This window comes from Salvelinus alpinus, chromosome 17, assembly GCF_045679555.1.
Source record: "Salvelinus alpinus chromosome 17, SLU_Salpinus.1, whole genome shotgun sequence".
NCBI classification, from domain to species: Eukaryota; Metazoa; Chordata; class Actinopteri; order Salmoniformes; family Salmonidae; genus Salvelinus; species Salvelinus alpinus.
The window spans coordinates 12,949,229-12,970,253 of NC_092102.1; the positions used below are offsets into that span (position 1 = coordinate 12,949,229).

At 40.8% G+C, this 21,025-nt stretch overlaps 1 protein-coding gene across 3 annotated transcripts in view; it reads left to right on the forward strand.

Annotated features, from left to right (window-relative positions):
- The first annotated feature begins 3,564 nt into the window (after window positions 1-3,564).
- The window catches only part of stat6 (signal transducer and activator of transcription 6, interleukin-4 induced), a 61,657-nt gene continuing 44,196 nt past the window's right edge, over window positions 3,565-21,025 (forward strand). For 2 of the 3 annotated variants that reach the window (XM_071347270.1, XM_071347268.1), the window contains exons 1-4: window positions 3,565-3,881; window positions 13,875-14,019; window positions 19,422-19,564; window positions 19,719-19,863. In XM_071347270.1, coding sequence (XP_071203371.1) covers window positions 19,434-19,564; window positions 19,719-19,863 — 276 coding nt within the window. In that variant the 5' untranslated portion in view covers window positions 3,565-3,881; window positions 13,875-14,019; window positions 19,422-19,433. The remainder of the gene's footprint in view (window positions 3,882-13,874; window positions 14,020-19,421; window positions 19,565-19,718; window positions 19,864-21,025) is intronic. The other variant, XM_071347269.1, reaches the window with a different exon arrangement.

Genomic DNA, 21,025 nt, shown 5'->3' on the forward strand with positions numbered 1-21,025 from the left:
GGAAAGAGAGATAGGAATCTGAAGGCCATCATTAACAGGCTAAATACATTTTAAAGATGACGTGCTGAACTGTTGACCCCTGGTGGTGATGTTAATAGGCCCGACCGTTATTGTTTTGTCTCAAACCATATATCAAACTGTAATATTAGTTCCCATTTCAAAGGTTTATTTGCTGTGAGGGACAAATTCTGTTATGTGTTACATCCACTATAATGACTGATTTAGTATTGGGCAATGTAGAAACAGGGAAGCTAAGGGGCTGTGTAAAGAAAGAGAGAGAGAAAGAAAGAAAGAAAAAGAAAGAAATAATTCCTTCTCGCTTTCAAGCAAAATAGTCTTACCTTTATCAAATCAATACTCTGGCTCTATTCTCTACCCTTCTGTGGCGCTGTTCAAAACCTGTAAAAAAAGAAAACCTTGGTTAAGACATAAGAAAACAACCAAGTACCATCATCGTGTGTGTGTTGCTAGTGTTTCACTCATGACAACCTTCAGCTGAACTGTGTCTTTCTGGTATGTGGACCATCTCAAACAGTGTTTCAATGGTGCAGTCCTTCAGCCATGCAGAAAATGAAAATAGCAACGAAGAGGACAGGGCAAAATACTACAAAACACACACATAGGAAACCTTAACTGCGGTACTTCTGTTCTGAGAGAGAAAGAGAGAGTTGAAAGAGAGAGGTCTGCCAGGAAATGGTGTGGGTGTTTGTGTCAGTAAGCACAAGGAGCTGATCGTGGACTACAGGAAACCGGGGGGTGAGCACGCCCTCATCCACATCGATGGGGCTGCAGTGGAGTGGGTTGAGAGCTTCAAGTTCCTTGGTGTCCAAATCCCTAAGGACTTAAAATGGTCCACTCACATGCGCACAGTCGTGAAGAAGGTGCGACAGCACCTCTTCCCCCTCATAAAGTTTAAAAGGTTTGGCATGGTCCCTCAAATCCTCAAAATGTTCTACAGCTGCACCATTGAGAGCATCTTGACTGGCTGCATCACTGCTTGGTATGGCAACAGCACCACCCTCGATCGCAAGGCGCTACAGAAGGTAGTGTGGACAGCCCAGTACATCACTGGGGCCACACACTCTGCCATCCAGGCCTGGAAAATTGGCCTTGAGTGACTCCAGCCACCCAAGCCATAGACTGTTCTCTCTGTACAGCAAGCGGTACCGGTGCATGAAGTCTGACACCAACAGGCACCTGAACAGCTTCTATCCCCAAGCCATAAGACTGCTAAATGGCTAACAGAATGGCTACACAGACTGAGTTGACCCTTGTATTTTATTGTTGTTGTTGCACTGTCTCTATGCACAGTCATAGGACTCTACACACTCACACACACTTCAACACACACATAACATGCACACACATTTATACTGACTCTACACACACGCACTCTTCATTTACCCTGCTGATACACTGTTAATCATAACATGTCCTGATGCCTAGTCACTTTACCCTTACACATATCTACCTCTATCAACTTAGTATCCCTGCACATTGTAAATATGGTATTGGAACTGACCCTGTAAATAGTATGCCTACTTTCTCATGTTCTTCTTATTGTGTGTTTTTATTCTACCTTATGTTATTTTAAGTGCATAATTGATATTGATTACAGCATTGTGGTACAGACACATTAAGCTTCATCCCTGCAAACGTTACTAGTACACCATGATGCACACACACACATACACACAACCAATCTGTACACACACACAGGAAGCCTTTACATACAAAAACACAGACAAGAACACAAAGAGAAACACATACAAACATACTCAGTGAAACACGCAATTTAACTGTTTTTAGGGGTCCCCTATAACCAACCCGATCACTGATCTAAGAAAATCAGCATTCCCTGTCCTAATACTAACCCAAGCAGGAAGCAAACACTGACAGGACCTAATCGATCTAAAACCAGGCTTATATCATGGTGGTTCTATGTCCAACACATCCACTGACCATGTTGAGGTCATTGCATACATCCCAATTGTTCTATCCATCAGAGAACATCCCTCCACCTCATGTAGTGCCCTGGCCTCCTCGCTGCCTCTGCTGAGGGCAGTGAATGAAGAGGAATCAAATTTAGGCGGTCTAACAACTCCCTCTTGTGGCATCTCTATGGTCTCACATCTAAAGTCAAACACATTTGCACATTGCATCCGCAAACAAATTTGCAATGGAAAGTTACAGCAAAGATACTGATAACTTCCCCTTTCATCTGTGGTTACAGTAGCATACCCTAAATGTTTAGATAACACGCTCGTGGTTAGGCCGTTGAACGATATTTAAATGAAGTTAATTAGGACTTACCTTCAGGCTATGATGTATTATCATGTTCAATCGAATTTGCTCTAGTGCCCACCAGCGTTCATGTGGGCATGGTGGCCTGTCAGATCTGGAGGTTGAGGCGCACGCAACTAGAAGGCAGCAGACATCTAACTTGATTACATGACACGTAGGCGGTGGCTAAAGTAGCCTAATTGGCAAATGTCCTTTGTCCTAATATGATTGTAGCCATACACTTAATGACGGATATGGAAATGTACCCATCTTACTTTGTCTGCTCGTGGGATTCGAACTAGGGACTTTTCGGTTACTGGCCCAACGTTCAAGTGTGCCAAGAAAGGTGAAATGACGCGTAAGGATACAAGTGTCTGGTCATCATTACACATGAACCACAGTAAATATGTACATGTCTGTGGTTTGTATATGTCATTACTTTTTAAACCAATATGCTATGACTATGTCCCCCAAAGATGATGCACCATTTATGTCTGTCTATTCACCTCATGAACGTATGCCAACAGTACTGCGTGGGCGTGCATGCCGGAGCCCTGAGAACCCAACAACAAACACCTGTTTTACTGGAAGTTACTGTGTGTAGTGTGCGGCAATACTTTCGTCCGCCTACCGTTACCATTCAATGGACCTTTACTATGTCTGTTACTATAATATCATGCCCATTGGCTAGCACTGTTTGCTTGGTTAGTTTCGTTTTCAGAGTGCCAGCAGCTTAGTCGTTTACGCAGTCATTTTACACGGATATGCAATGGCAAAGTAAACTCAACTCCGTCCTATGGACGGTATCCATATTACAGGGATCTAAACTAGAGCTATGATATGCATATGCATATCGAATGTATTTAATGCTTCCTCAATAGCAGATAGAATTTACATACTGGCCTATAGTAGTTTCAAATGGTCTCTATTTTACAGATAAGCCACTGACTATATCACAGGCCCCTTAATTTGAGTATATGTAGAGGTGGAATGGTATTATTGAAGTATTATAGACCATATATCCGTATAATAATACATAATAACTCCATATATCTTTTATAAGAAGGGGATGGTTTCTTGCACAATTTAGAGCAAACCGAAACATAAACAACTCACTAATTAGTGGTAAATTTGTAAAAAAAAAAAGAAAAAAAAAAGTGTGAATACAAACCAAATGTTATTGATCCCATGAAACTGTTGTTCCATAAGCAGGCTACCCTGCTATGTATTTTTTTTTATTCCCCCCTCCCCCTTAAGTATGTGAACGTAAATGTGATCCACGATCACTTCCGTAGCCTACATTATTAAATGCGTATATTTGCGTTATGCCTAACAGGGAAGTCCTCTCCTCCTCGTTCACCTTATTGCACCAAAACCTTATTCGGCCGCGACATTTTTTTTCCCTTTGCTAAACTTTTAAGAAATAGCCTAATAGTCAACAGGCTATGCTGTTGTAGATGGATTGACGTTACAACTGTACGATATACATATTCAGCTGTCTTCACATGAGTGAGGGAAGACGGAGAGAAGAAACGGAACGGAATTATATCTAACTCTTTTGAAATGTTTATAGCTGACTTTTATTGAGTTTGTGAACGGTAAGTTATTGATATCCTAAATATGTCTCATATTGGAGTTAAATTATGCAATAACTACACAGAAGATCGATTTTTATCAAACATTCAAGTTTTAATCGTTTTGGCAGCCTGTTGGTGCGTTCACTGCGCAATCGAAAGTGCTTTCTTCAGTTGAAGTTCGTCAACAATTTATAAGATCAAATATTTTTAGAATACAACTACCAACACTGTCATATAATTATAATTTATATCAACATGCATAAGCAGACCCATGATTATTCAGGCTATGATTATTTAAGGTCGGCCTTCCTCACTCTGTTTATGTCTTGACGTTATGTCTTGAGTTGTCTCTATGTTCTGCTATTCTAGGCCGACATGAAGTTCTCAAACTAGTGATTTTTAGTAGTCTAACTTATTTAAAATCATCATGGTTATGATCACTGTGGCTTATTAACCCATTATTATATGGTTGTTAGTAGTAAGTAAGTAGTTAAGTAGTTTAACTGTAAGAAGTACAGTGTAAGAATAAGTAAGTACCATAGGCTAGCTACACTGTACTTACAGGAATAATTCAACATTAGCCTAGGCCACTGTAATGTAAAGTGTCACCAGTGGTTGTTGTTGTTGTCGTCTGAGTTGCATGTGTATCAGGCCTACAATCATGATTGATTGTATGGTTTTCAAAACCCCCCTTTTTATTGAATGAACAAATGCATGTAAAAACAATTTATCTTACCCTACCATCCAGTGTTGTTTGGTCTCGAGACCATACATTGAATGTCTCGGTCTTGTATCAGTGTCGGATACATTGACTAAGTCTCGGACAGTGGGGACTCGTAATTTCTTCCTGAGACCAGCGGAGTAAAAAACGAATAATTACACTATATATACAAAAGTACAGTTGAAGTCGGGAAGATTAGAGTTGGAGTCATTAAAACTTGTTTTTCACCCACTCCACAATTTTCTTGTTAACGAACTATAGTTTTGGGAAGTCGGTTAGGACATCTACTTTGTGCATGACACAAGTAATTTTTCCAACAATTGTTTACAGACAGATTATTTCACTTATAATTCACCGTATCACAATTGCAGTTGGTCAGAAGTTTACATACACTAGGTTGGCTGTGCCTTTTAAACAGCTTGGAAAATTCCAGAAAATGATGACATGGCTTTAGAAGCTGCTGATAGGCTAATTGACATCATTTGAGTCAATTGGAGGTGTATCTGTGGATGTATTTCAAGGCCTACTTTCAAACTCAGTGCCTCTTTCAACCAAGACCTCAGAAAAACAATTGTAGACCTCCACAAGTCTGGTTCATCCTTGGGAGCAATTTCCAAACGCCTGAAGGGTCCAGTGCATCTGTACAAACAATAGTATGCAAGTATAAACACCATGGGACCATGCAGCCGACATACCGCTCAGGAAGGAGATGCGTTCTGTCTCCTAGAGATGAACGTACTTTGGTGCGAAAAGTGCAAATCAATCCCAGAACAACAGCAAAGGACCTTGTGAAGAGGCTGGAGGAAACAGGTACAAAAGTATCTATATCCACAGTAAAACGAGTCCTATATCGACATAACCTGAAAGGTTGCTCAGCAAGGAAGAAGCCACTGCTCGAAAAACACCATAAAAAAGCCAGACTACGGTTTGCAACTGCACATGGGGACAAAGGTTGTACTTTTTGGAGCAATGTCCTCTGGTCTGATGAAACACAAATAGAACAGTTTGGCCATAATGACCATCGTTATGTTTGGAAGAAAAAGGAGGATGCTTGCAAGCCGAAGAACACCATCCCACCGTGAAGCACGGGGGTGGCAGCATCATGTTGTGGAGGTGCTTTGCTGCAGGAGGGACTGGTGCACTTCACAAAATAGATGGCATCATGAGGAAAGAAAATTATGTGGATATATTAAAGCAACATCTCAAGACATCAGTCAGGAAGTTAAAGCTTGGTCGCAAATGGGTCTTCCAAATGGACAATGACCCCAAGCATACTTCCAAAGTTGTGGCAAAATGGCTTAAGGACAACAAAGTTAAGGTATTGGAGTGGCCATCACAAAGCCCTGACCTCAATCCTATAGAAAATTTGTGGGCAAAACTGAAAAAGCGTGTGCGAGCATGGAGGCCTACAAACCTGACTCAGTTACACCAGCTCTGTCAGGAGGAATGGGTCAAAATTCACCCAACTTATTGTGGGAAGCTTGTAGAAGTCTACCCGAAACGTTTGACCCAAGTTAAACAATTTAAAGGCAACCAAATTTGCTACCAAATACTAATTGAGTGTATGTAACCTTCTGACCCACTGGGAATGTGATGAAAGAAATAAAAGCTGAAATAAATCATTCTCTCTACTATTATTTTGACATTTCACATTCTTAAAATAAAGTGGGGATCCTAACTGACGTAAGACAGGGAATTTTTACTAGGATTAAATGTCAGGAATTGTGAAAAACTGAGGTTAAATGTATTTGGCTAAGGTGTATGTAAACTTCCGACTTCAAATGTATGTGGACACCATTCAAATTCGTGGATTTTGCTATTTCAGCCACACTCACTGCTGACATGCGTCTAAAATCGAGCACAGCCTCAGCCATGCAGTCTCCATGAAAAAACATTGGCAGTAGAATGTTCTTACTGAAGAGCTCAGTGACTTTCAACGTGGCACCGTCATAGGGATGGTACCTTGACAGCAAGTCAGTTCATCAAATTTCTGCGCTGCTAGAGCTGCCCTGATCAACTGTAAGTGCTGTTATTGTGAAGGGGAAACATCTAGGAGCAACAACGGCTCAGCCGCGAAGTGGTAGACCACACAAGCTCACTGAACGGGACCGACAAGTGCTGAAGCTCGTAGCGCGTAAAAATAATCTGTTCTCGGTTGCAACACTCACTACCGAGTTCCAAACTGCCTCTGGTAGCAACGTCAGCACAATAACTGTTCGTTGGGAGCTTCATGAAGTGGTTTTCCATGGCCGAGCAGCCGCACTTAAGCCTAAGATCCCCATGCGCAATGCCAAGCGTCGACTGAAGGGGTGTAAAGCTCGCAGCCATTGGACTCTGGAGCAGTGGAAAAGTGTTCTCTGGAGTGATGAATCACGCTTCACCATCTGGCAGTTGGATGGACGAATCTGGGTTTGACGGATGCCAGGAGAACGCTACCTGCCCCAATGCATAGTGCCAACTGTAATGTTTGGTGGAGGAGGAATAATGGTCTGGCACTGTTTTTCATTGTTCAGGTAGGGCCCTTAGTTTCAGTGAAGGGAAATCTTAACACTACAGCATACAATGACATTCTAGGTGATTCTGTGCTTCCAACTTTGTGGCAACAGTTTGGGGAAGGCCCTTTCCTGTTTCAGCATGACAATGCCCCCATGCACAAAGCGAGGTCCACACAGAAATGGTTTGTCGAGATCGGCTTGGAAGAACTTGACTTGAGGCCAGGGCTCTGTGCAGGCAACCCCATCGAACACCTTTGGGATGAATTGGAACGCTGACTGCGAGCCAGGCCTAATCTCCCAACATCAGTGCCCGACCTTAATAATGCTCTTGTGGCTGAATGGAAGCAAGTCCCTGCAGCAATGTTTCAACATCTAGTGGAAAGCCTTCCCAGAAGAGTGGAGGATGTTATAGCAGCAAAGGTGGGACCAACTCCATATTAATGCCCATGATTTTGAAATGAGATGTTCGATGAGCAGGTGTCCACATACTTTTGGTGATGTAGCATATCGGCTTCATTCATTCAGCGCATAAAAGCGATTCGCCAGGCAAAATATATACACCCTTTTCTTGAAACAATATTATCTTATCGCCTATTGAAACCTTGGATTCCTACTTTAATAGTAACATTACTGTCCTTTACTTTAATTAAAAAATATCCTCAAACTTTGTCAGAATTTCGTTGACTCGCTGGTAGGGAAGAGTGGAGGAAATAGTTTGACATTTGCAAGCTCACTATTAGTAAGGGTTGACAGAAGGTAATATTAACAGGCTTTATGTTATTCCCTATTATAGACATGTTTGCACAGTAGCAAACCTGTAGGACATAGGCCTTCAGTGTGTGATTGGACCTAGGCCTTCAGTGTCTGACAGGCTCCTGATGCTGAAAGGACAGCAACCGTAATACCAGCGCACTCATGTAAGAGAGTGCACTTTTTTTAAATCACAAAAGGCCAGTGGTGTAGTAGAGGCTATAAGCAGGTATAAGCCATATACCCACTTTGTTTTTCAGTGGGCATTGCCTATACTCACTTCTTAATCCCTTCTGTTACGTATCAAAGTAATTTAGTGGAGGTATACGACTTGTTAATTATGTAGTACAATAGAGAAATCATGCACGAAGTAACCTACACAATTGCAAAGCATGTGAAATATATTCACATCCGTGCAGCACACATAGCCTAGTTTCAGCAGAATATAATCTGCAGGCAGCAAGAGCATGCAGCTCTCAACTGGTTGTCACATGGAGCAGCTCACAGAATAATGACATCAGTAGCTGGTAGGTAGGAAAGAATTAAAGGGCAATTACACCCTCCAAAAATATATTTGTCAATTTTTCCAAGACCTCAAAAATGGTCTCATGATGTGGTTTAAGCGTTGTTGTGGACTTAGAACATCACATCTGTCATTTTTTGTATTTTATTTTAAAAAGTGTGATTTTGACAGTGAAAATCTGAAAAATCTATAGGAAAATCTAGGATTTTTCACACAGGGCACCTTACCTTCACACAGGACCCACTTCTCCAGGCACCCCTACACTACTGCATAGGGCCGATGGAAAGACAGCAGTCTTATCACTCTGAGATAATAAGCCAGTAGGTCCCAATCATAAGAATACAAAAACACAACCATTAGGCTAAGCATTTCCCAATCTCAATTTACAACTATTACTTCACATTGCAAAAAACATTTCACGTTTTGCACCAAAGGTGATGTAAAGTTTAAATGCAACAATGTTTCACACACAAGTTATTTTCAAAGCGATGGCTAACAACAGCATGAGAGTTGCAATAATTAACACAGTTCCACTCACCACATGATGATAATTTGAAACTTATTTTTGAAAGTTATTCTTGAAAAGGGAGAAGCCAACAAATTAGCAACAACGTCCTCTTCGATAACACCTGGTGCAGCTGCTGCAAACTAGCCTACAACAAAAGCTAGCTAGCTAGACTGTGGGAAAACTACTTCTAGCTATTGCACAGTGACCTGTTGGCCGTCGAGAAGGCAGAAGTTTCCATGTTTTCGTAAAAACGGTCCCACCCATTACGAGTCAATGTAATTGGTTGATTCCACTCTCACTCCAAAATGTGGGGTGACACTAATACAGTTGAATGGCAGATGCCTTCAATCAAGCTTCTGATGGCCTAGCCAATGACAGACTTAGCTAGCTGAGACCACCAAAGAAAAATCCTGATAGAATTTTTTTGCTAACCCTTTCCTTTCTAACAAAAACTGAAAAGATTGAATCAGAACATAATTGAAAATAATAATATTATTATTTTTTTTTAATTATTTTATAAATCCTTAGCCTTTCTCTGAAAGCATAGATGGCCCTCATTGTTCTCCACTGTCTTTGGGTTAGTAGACATTTGTAGAGTGGCTCTATTTGCAATCGGCATGCATTTTTTTTCGCCATTCTGAATGTGTAAAGAATAAATGTCCATACAGTATGTTCTTCTGAAATATGAACACAGAAATATTGGACATTTTGAACTTTTATTATGTTGATGATTTGACAAAATTACAGTCATGGTCTTGCATTGGACTCACATTTTTCTGGTCTCTGTCTTGACTCTGTTTCGGACCTCTTGCTCCCCTCCTGGTATTGGTCTTGAGTCGGTCTCACCCCCCTCCGGTCTTGGTCTTGAGTCGGTCTCACCCCCCTCCGGTCTTGGTCTTGAGTCGGTCTCACCCCCCTCCTGGTATTGGTCTTGAGTCGGTCTCACTCCCCTCCTGGTATTGGTCTTGAGTCGGTCTCACTCCCCTCCTGGTATTGGTCTTGAGTCGGTCTCACCCCCCTCCGGTCTCTGTCTTGACTCTGTTTCGGACCTCTCGCTCCCCTCCTGGTATTGGTCTTGAGTCGGTCTCACTCCCCTCCTGGTATTGGTCTTGAGTCGGTCTCACCCCCCTCCGGTCTTGGTCTTGAGTCGGTCTCACCCCCCTCCGGTCTTGGTCTTGAGTCGGTCTCACCCCCCTCCGGTCTTGGTCTTGAGTCGGTCTCACCCCCCTCCGGTCTTGGTCTTGAGTCGGTCTCACCCCCCTCCGGTCTTGGTCTTGAGACGGTCTCACCCCCCTCCGGTCTTGGTCTTGAGTCGGTCTCACCCCCCTCCGGTCTTGGTCTTGAGTCGGTCTCACCCCCCTCCGGTCTTGGTCTTGAGTCGGTCTCACCCCCCTCCGGTCTTGGTCTTGAGTCGGTCTCACCCCCCTCCGGTCTTGGTCTTGACTCGTACTTGATTCGCCCCGGTCTTGATCTTGAATCAGTCTCGCTTTAAGTGGTCTCGAACACAACGCTGATATCCTAATTGAAGTAAACTAACAGACAAATAATACTTCCACTGCTACTTACAGCTATCTCACTTCACATCTACCTGTAGTTAAATAATTATACATATATTCCTAATTTCCTCTTTCCACAAGTGCTGGATTGTCACCCACAGTGGCCAATCCACCATTCATTCTGGGTTTGATACCATTCTGGTATGAACGCATGACTGTAAATTGCTTTGGAGAAAAGCATCTGCTGAATGGCTTATATTGTTTTTCCTTGCCAGGTCCGAAGGATGTTGTATTGTGACTATTTATTGTAGTTTTTTTTTTTAAAGACTAGGGACATCACATGTAAACCAGTTCTTTTTTCAAACAAAAATCATTTACATCCAGTGATTTATAAAGTTCTCAATGAATATGTACAGTTTTCATATATAAATAGGACATATGGAATGTCATTTACACAAACACAAGGCAGGTAAAGGTAGAGCACATCCTCCGATAATTCTTATTTAGATATAGTTCAATAATTATTTACTGGGCAATACAGCAAGCTTGTTATAATATGTAGCTGCTATTTTAGATGGAACTCAACATGTCAGCTGTGTGTTCTCTCAAATGTCTAATAAATGAGTCTTTATAAACCAAGGTTGAAGCAAAGCAGATACTGGTTTGTATGTAACATCACAGAGAAGAAAAAATACCTTCTAAATAATGGGCCATTTAGTTTTATTAAGTTTTATATTAAGAACCTATGCATATCCCAATGTTGTGATTGTTATTTATGTACTGTATCCGAGTGGTAACTATGTTAATCATTTTATAATAAAATATTAAAAGTGTAAGCTTAACATTTGCGGTGTACAAACTTAACATGATGAACAGGAAGGACATTTTTAGACTGAAGGAACCATTTATTAGAATGTAGGTTTACACCTACTACCTATATGGGTTGCTGTCTGGAATGAGGGGGGATGTCACATATTAGCCATTTTCAGTTTGACAAAGTGATATGTTTTGGACCAAAGTTTCCAATATGAGACCAATTTGAGTGATTGTACCCCAACTGGTATGTACAGTATCTTTGTAAACCTTGTGTGTTGTATGTACACTTCAATGCCAGACCTGACTTATACACCATTGACAGTAGGCTACCTCAGGGATACACCAAACATGGTTGATAAGGAGAAACAACATTGTTAGTATCATCGTTAGGCCTAGGCCCAGATTTAGAAGTTTCTAGGAACTTAAATGTGCTTTTGAGTCATCGTCCAATCACAGATCCTTTCCTTAGAAATCCAAGAACTCGAGCACATTGCATACATACTCATTGAGCAATAATGCTTGGTGCAGGTTCAGACATAGCAAACTATGTTTATCCTGCAGTGGGAGGTCACATCACAGTGTTCTTAAATAACTTTGGCACATTTATCAGGCACAAGTGGTTCTGGATTTGCCGTTGGTAAAAACACAGAGATTTCTGCACATGCATGATCCACTAGCCTAATTCCAGTGTTGGGGAATGGGGAGTAGTGAACTACATGCAGTTCAACTAGTAATTTTAATAACTTTTAAAATTTTGCAGTAGCTTGGTGGTAGTTCCAACTATATACACTACTGTTTAAAAGTTTGGGGTCACTTAGAAATGTCCTTGTTTTTGAAAGAAAAGCACATTTATTGTCCATTAAAATAACATGAAATTGATCAGAAATACAGTGTAGACATTGTTAATGTCGTAAATGACTATTGTAGCTGGAAACGGCAGATTTTGTTATGGAACATATACATAGCCGTACAGCCCATTATCAGCAACCATCACTCCTGTGTTCCAATTGCACTTTGTGCTAGCTAATCTAACTTTAAAAGGCTAATTGATCATTAGAAAACCATTTTGCAATTATGTTAGCACAACTGAAAAATGTTGTTCTGATTAAAGAAGAAATAAAACTGGCCTTCTTTAGAATAGTTGAGTAGCATCAGCATTTCTAGGTTCGATTACAGGCTCAAAATGGCCAGAAACGAAGACCTTTCTTTTGAAACGCGTCAGTCTATTCTTGTTCTGAGAAATGAAGGCTATTGCGAGAAATTGCCAAGAAACTGAAGATCTCGTACAACGCTGTGTACTACTCCCTTCACAGAACAGCGCAAACTGGCTCTAACCAGAATTGAAAGAGGATTGGGAGGCCCAATGCACAACTGAGCAAGAGGAGAAGTACATTAGCATGTCTAGTTTGAGAAACAGATGCTTCACAAGTCCTCAACTGGCAGCTTCATTAAATAGTACCCGCAAAACACCAGTCTCAACATCAACAGTGAAGAGGCGACTCCGGGATGCTGGCCTTCTAGGCAGAGTTCCTCTGTTCGGTGTCTGTTATTTTGCCCATCTTAATCTTTTCTTTTTATTGGCCAGTCTGAGATATGGCTTTTTCTTTGCAACTCTGCATAGAAGGCCAGCATCCCGGAGTTGATGTTATTTTAATGGACAAAAAAATTTGCTTGTCTTTCAATAACAAGGACATTTCTAAGTGACCTCAAACTTTTGAACGGCAGTGTATATAGTTTGTATTTGTTTGTTGTCTTCAGTCAATTGCAAATGTCCTTAGTGTTTTGAATCATGAGCCATTTCGATGATCTGTTTAGAATTTCGTGCTAGAGTTGTAGCACATACTTGTGAAAATGGCACCAAAGTGATGAAGAAAAACTGTATTAAAGCTTTATCTCCCATCATAACACAACAATAATCCAGCAGTGTATGTGTGTGCGTGTGTGTGTGTGTGTGTGCATCTGTATGTGCTCATGCATGCATTGTGTGTGTGTGTGCACTGGCTCACGTGCGCGGTGGCGTGTGTGTGTGTGTCTATTTGAGCTGTTTGTGGTTTGAGAAGTTAATTAGGAAATCTGAATAATTATGTAATCCCAGAAAGTTCTTGCTAAACTCAACATTTCCTCATCTCCTTACATCAATTTCAACCTGTATCACGTTCCGGTCAAAGGGACATTAAATTATTTAATAGTTTGTAATTGTCCCTCTTCGCCGATCCACTTTTAATTTTCCATTTGTTTTGTCTTTGTTTTACACACCTGGTTTCAATTCCCCAATTACATGTTCATTATTTTACCCTCTGTTTTCCCCATGGTTTTTGTGAGTGATTGTTTTAGTGTAAGTTCGGTCCGATGTTTGTGGGCTTGGTATTACTTCATGTATTTGGAGATTTTGAGTAAATTTCATTGTGTTACTCATCTCTGCTGTCCTGCGCCTGACTCCTCTGCACCAGCTACACCCAGAACCTTACAGTAATTCACATATCTTATCAGGCTTTTATTGTTCACCTGTTAACTGAGAAGTAACTGTTTATTCTATAGGATACCAATGGTGTACAGGTGATCTAATGTATGATAGGTGATACCAGTGACATCATGATTGCATACAGTGTCTCAAAACTCTGAGTGGTCCACAATGTGGTTTTTAAATCTGTATTGTGTACTGTAATATTTTGGAGTGACACCTAAGTAACATGTTCTAACTCTAGGAGTGAAGAGCAGGAGGTTCCCACTAACACTGGACAGGATGAGAGTGTCCTCATAGAGCTGCCTTTGAGCTGCTGCCTTTCCTAAAGTCTTCAGAAGAGTCCTTGTCTTAACACCGGTCAGTGAATCAGAAAGCGCAGTAAAAAGGTATGTTTGGATTAGTCTGATGTTTTTAATAATTTATGTATGGTGATGGCAGACAAATGTCCATCCTATTCTATTATATGGCCACGAAGAGATCTATCTCTGTTTATCAGATCCACATGCTCAAATGCTTTGAGTAGCATACATTATTATGCCAAATGTTTTGGTTAAGCTAAACAAACCAGCATTCATCTACTTACAGTTGAAGTCGGAAGTTTACATGCACTTAGGTTGGAGTCATTAAAACTTGTTTTTCAACCACTCCACAAATTTCTTGTTAACAAACTATAGTTTTGGCAAGTCGGTTAGGACATCTACTTTGTGCATGACATAAGTCATTTTTCCAACAATTGTTTACAGACATATTATTTCACTTATCAGACTCTATCACAATTCCAGTGTGTCAGAAGCTTACATACACTAAGTTGACTGTGCTTTTAAACAGCTTGGAAAATTCCAGAAAATGATGTCATGTCTTTAGCAGCTAATTTGAGTCAATTGGAGGTGTACCTGTGGGTGTATTTCAAGGCCTACCTTCAAACTCAGTGCCTCTTTGCTTGACATCATGGGAAAATCTAAAGAAATCAGCCAAGACTAATTGTAGACCTCCACAAGTCTGGTTCATCCTTGGGAGTAATTTCCAAATGCCTGAAGGTACCACATGCATCTGTATAAACAATAGTATGCAAGTATAAACACCATGGGAACATGCAACTGTCATACCGCTGAGGAAGTTCTGTCTCCTAGAGATGAACGTACTTTGGTGCGAAAAGTGCAAATCAATCCCAGAACAACAGCAAAGGACTTGTGAAGATGCTGGTGGAAACAGGTACAAAAGTGTCTATATCCACAGTAAAACGAGTCCTATATCGACATAATCTGAAAGGCCGCTCAGCAAGGAAGAAGCAAGCCACTGCTCAAAAACCGCCATAAAAAAGCCAGACTATGGTTTGCAACTGCACATGGGGACAAAGCTCGTACTTCGAAATGTCCTCTGGTCTGATGAAACAAAAATAGAACTGTTTGGCCATAATGACCATCGTTATGTTTGGAGGAAAAAGGGGGATGCTTGCAAGCCGAAGAACACCATCCCAACCGTGAAGCACGGGGGTGGCAGCATCATGTTGTGGGGGTTTTTCTGCAGGAGGGACTGGTGCACTTCACAAAATAGATGGCATCATGAGGAAGTAAAGTGATGTGGATATATTGAAGCAACATCTCAAGACATCAGACAGGAAGTTAAAGCTTGGTCGCAAATGGGTCTTCCAAATGGACAATGACCCCAAGTTCCAAAGTTGTGGCAAAATGGCTTAAGGACCACAAAGTCAAGGTATTGGATTGGCCATCACAAAGCCCTGACCTCAATGCTATAGAAAATCTCTGGGCAGAACTGAAAAAGCGTGTGCGAGCATGGAGGCCTACAAACCTGACCCAGTTTCACCAGCTCTGTCAGGAGGAATGGGCCAAATTTCACCCAACTTATTGTGGGAAGCTTGTGGAAGGCTACCCGAAACGTTTGACCCAAGTTAAACAATTTAAAGGCAATGCTACCAAATACTAATTGAGTATGTAAACTTCTGACCCACTGGGAATGTGATGAAAGAAATAAAAGCTGAAATAAATCTTTCTCTACTATTTTTCTGACATTTCACATTCTTAAAATAAAGTGGTGATCCAAACTGACCTAAAACAGGGAATTTTTACTGGGATTAAATGTCAGGAATTGTGAAAGACTGAGTTTAAATTTATTTGTCTAGGGTGTATGCAAACTTCCGACTTCAACTGTACATCAACAGAGCAAAATTGGTTGAAAAGACGCCATTACAGCAGGTTTCTGTTTGTAACAACATCATTTAAACCAGTTTTGCCCACTGGGTAGTTGGTACTAATTAATATCTCTCAAACCTTTGACCTCCTCTGGAGCAGGGATTGACAACTTTGATGGGGGTGGGGGGCCACAAAAAAATCATAACTCATCATGAGGGGCTGCAGTTGCTCGTGGGTCTGAGAAGCCGTTTTAAAGTTCATTTCTTGCAATTCTGCACACTTTGCCATAGGATGGAGGCAAATGTTTGCAGTTTTTAATATGATAACTGATGATCAGTGGGCCCCACCCTGGTTGGTAATTTGACCATGCGTACTACAAGTTTAGATAGCTGTCCGCTAGACTAACTTGGCAATCTAAAAAGTGTTAGCTGTCATGGGCTAATTGAATGACTGCTGATGCACAACCACATTTTTTTATTGCACCTGGTGTGTTCTATTATTCAAATTCTCAACAGCAAGTTGAGACACCGACTGAGTTTTCCAAACTTTTGACTGGTACAGTATATACAAAAGTATGTGGGGGGGCACCCTATTCAAATGACACCCTATTCTATATGGGCCCTGGTCAGAAGTTGTGCACTTTAAAGGTAATAGGGTGCCATTTGGGAGCCAAGAAATGTTTTCACTAAAGAAGAGCTCTTTGACTAGAATAGCAGGTGATTGCTCATTGTCAAAGTGCGTGTTTAAGATCAACTACATTGCAGTCTGGGCTCGTATTCACAAAGGGTTTTAAAGTAAGAGGGCTGATATACGATCATATTTCCCTTTTAGATCATTATGAATACAATTATATGAATACTCTGAGACTTTCTGTAAATACGGGTCCTGCACTCCAAATAACTACTAATCACAGTATGTGACCAAGATTAGGAATTCTGCACTTCAAACATGCCAACTGACAGTACAGTACAGTTAGAGAGAAACAGGAAACCATGGGGCTAGCCATAGGTTGCTTCCCAAATGGTGCAATAGGCTACGTCCCAAATTGCACCCTATTCCCTACATTGTGCACTACTTTTGATGGGCTCTGGTCAAAAGTAGTGCACTATGTAGGGAATAGGTGTCCATTTTGGATGTAGATCACACAGCCATATACTGTAGAGAAGAGGAAGAAGTGAAAGTGTTGTAGTGCCACTTAACTGGGTCCTAGTCATAGAGCTGGGCGCTATCGCCAAAAATCCATAATGCGATAACTTTCCTGAATTGATTAACGATAAAATAGAGCAATACGTTTATAACATTAATGTGCACCACAGTTTTATTTATTTATTATCCTTTAAACTACCACTACTAGTTTGATGGTTGTAGCCATCAATTGCCCCATTAAGATCACCCATCAAATCAAATCAAAGTTTATTTGTCACATGCACCGAATACAACAGGTACAGTGAAATGCTTATTTACAGGCTCTAACCAATAGTGCAAAAAAGGTGTTAGGTGAACAATAGGTAAGTAAAGAAATAAAACAACAGTAAAAAGATAGGCTATATACAGTAGCGAGGCTATAAAAGTAGCGAGGCTACATACTGACACCGGTTAGTCAGGCTGATTGAGGTAGTATGTACATGTAGATATTGTTAAAGGGACTATGCATATATGATGAACAGAGAGTAGCAGTAGTGTAAAAGAGGGGGTGGTGTGTGGTGGGACACAATGCAGATAGCCCGGTTAGCCAATGTGCGGGAGCACTGGTTGGTCGGCCCAATTGAGGTAGTATGTACATGAATGTATAGTTAAAGTGACTATGCATATATGATAAACAGAGTAGCAGCAGCGTAAAAAGAGGGTTTGGGGGGTATAGGGGGGGCACACAATGCAAATAGTCCGGGTAGCCATTTGATTACCTATTCAGGAGTCTTATGGCTTGGGGGTAAAAACTGTTGAGAAGCCTTTTTGTTCTAAACTTGGCACTCTGGTACCGCTTGCCATGCGGTAGTAGAGAGAACAGTCTATGACTGGGGTGGCTGGGGTCTTTGACAATTTTTAGGGCCCTCCTCCGACACCGCCTGGTGTAGAGGTCCTGGATGGCAGGCAGCTTAGCCCCAGTGATATACTGGGCCGTACGCACTACCCTCTGTAGTGCCTTGCGGTCAGAGGCCGAGCAATTGCCGTACCAGGCAGTGATGCAACCAGTCAGGATGCTCTCGATATTGCAGCTGTAGAACCGTTTGAGAAATATGAGAAAACATATTTAATTTCAAACTTCACATTTCTCTAGTATAGGCTACTTATCGTAATGAACATTATCGTCAAAATGCTTGCGATAAGTGATCCGTATGGTCAGTGTTGATCATTTTCAGTTTATCGTCCCAGCTCTACAGTATCAGATACAGTATTGGTGCTTTTCACCTCATGTTACACAATAATACCACGCTTTACTTTTTCTCTTTACTTTTTGTTTTACAGGTGAATATAGGCTATAGGTGTGTTAAGATGTGACAATATTCAGCTATGTGTAACAACACAAAACCGTCATTTCTGTATTGTCATCTCTTGGCTCTAGTATAGCTACACCTGTGGGCCAAAGATAAAAACAACACAGAAAGTGCTAGCCTTTCCTGTCCTCCCCAAAACAGATTTCAGAACACCCAGAACAAGATAGATTGGGGGTCAGGCAATATATTGTCTTGTTGGGGACTTGACCCTCTCTATATCCTCACTTTGCACACAGACTTTTACTGCCTTCATGTCTTGTTCTAGCCTCTCCTCCATGTGTTCCAGATTTAGAACACTCAGAACAAAATAGATTGGGGATCAGTCTCACGACTGTCCTGTCTTGTTCTGTACTGTTTATCCTACTGCCATGTACTGTCTGCTCGGCATGTCTTGCATTTGCACCGCATTTCTTCTGTAGTTCTCGTTTTTGTTGCTTTAATCTGTTGAGGGGTGACGGCATTGCGCTATTAACATAACACTAGACGGACAATGATGAAACATTTTATTTGTCTCAGTGCCTCCACTGTCCTGTTGGAGACTTACTGTATGTTATTTTATTACTGAGTTAGGATAATAATTGACATGTCTGAAAGTGAATGTTCTGAGGGGTATACTACAAAGCAGAATCGAGGAGTTAGCCAGCTAACTTTGATAAGCAACAAGAAATAACTATAGCTAAACTTAGATATATATATATTTTTTTGTTTGTTTTGTTAAATCAATTAGACCATGCCCATTTCAAGCTTATCTTTCCCCAAAAAATTAAAGACTACATCCTCGATCCTGATCCTGCTTTGTAGTATACCCCTCTGGTGTTTTGGTGTTTGTATGATGCATGGACCCTACATTGACCTCGTGTCAATCTTCTTTTAAAAAAATGACCTCTTTATGATGGATTTATATTCACAGATTTATCTCAAGTATTCCCTATTCCCTTTGGTTTAAGATGGAATTCAATCAAAGCTACATTAGCTGACACATTAACTGTTAATAACACAGCAATGTGGCTTTGAATGAATTGAGCCAAAGGGTCTGGTATAACATTGTGCACTCTATAGGGAATAGGGTGCTATTTGTGATGCAGCCTGTATGTTTATGGATATATTACATCATTCAATGTCCTTTATTCCTGTCTCTTCCAGCTCTGCTTCACCATGGCACAGTGGACGCAGATGAAACAGCTGATCCCCTATCTGGCCACACAGACCCTCAACGAGCTCTACTCCCCCTCCTTTCCCATGGACGTCAGGTGCTACCTGGCCAACTGGATTGAGGAGCAGAGATGGTATGACGCACACATAAAGCACACATACAGTCTGAATTTTGACAAATAAAAGTGGGAAAGTGGATACACAAACACACCTCTCGCTCTCTCTCTCTTTCTTTCTTTCTTTCTTTCTCTCTTTCTTTCTTTCTTTCTTTCTTTCTTCCCTCCCCAGGGAGGACTTTGAACCAGAGAAGGTAGACCAGGAGCCCCAGGCTCTGACCCTGCTCGATCAGATCATATCCTGCCTACAGAATCTAGCCAGGCAGAACCCCAATGTGGTGGAGAGTATGAGGCTGCAGCATATCTCCAGGAACATGGTACAGTAGATACACACACTTATCCTCTCCACCAAACACACACACACTTGTAAAAATGGATTCCCATTCAAAATCCTATTTTCCCTAACCCCAACATTTTTTACTGAGTGTTTTCTTTTTATTGACCAGGAAATTAAAATGTGCGGACACATTCTCTTTCTGTCCAACAATAAGAATTTCAGTCTTATCTTGATTTAGCTGGAGGAAGTTGTGAGCCATCCAAGTATTTACAGTCACTTTTAATGAAACTGGGTTCCACTTGATCTCCATCATAACATAATGAGCACAACAGTATTCTTTTTTCGCAAAACTCTAAGTCATTTCTCATTGCTTTCACACACAATGCAAATGCTAAGCACATTGTTGCTAAACAGTAAACACAACTCTACAAAAGACACAAAACTCAGTTGTGTAAATCATTTAAAAAAACATTTGGTCACAGCTGATACAAATTACTCGAATGAATGTGAACCTCTTTTGCGCATGAGCAAAACTTCTTCGCATAAATGTTCGATCAGAAATCAGTCCTTAATTCAGACATAAAAGAGTTCACCTCTGAGTTGCTGTTTGCAAGAATGGGCCAAGTAAGAGGCCGAGAGCAAGGAGAGATAGAGGGGCCCTCAGTTGATATGGAAAAAGGTAAAATTAAGCCTTTTGTTTATGGATGTTCATGCTCTTGAGTGACATTCTTTCTGCATTGGTCATCTTTGGTAACACTAATACAGCCGATGATGTGATAATATGTTTACTTGCCTTTTAAGGTCATACTGTAAATATAGTACAAACAAATGGCACAGGCATATTGTATAAAAGGTTAACCATGTTAGGGTATATTGATAGTTGTAGTTAGTATTTATTGGGCCATTATGTAACGATTGATTGAAATGACTTTTCATTAGATAACAAGTTGTATGTTTTGACGGAGGTAGTTGATTTGGTGTCAGTTTGTGTTAATTGTTTTGAACAAGTCAATTATTTTTGGACAAAGAAAAAGCAAAACTGTAAATCAATACAGTCTAAAAATGTATCCGTGGAGCTAAAATAAATGACACATAAATGTAAAGCGGAGTATTTTCTGTGTAGCAGTGAAAATCAATGCTGTGCTTTCTGATAACGCTGCCAAGTTGTAACATTTATAAACTGAACAGTACTGGACCCAAAA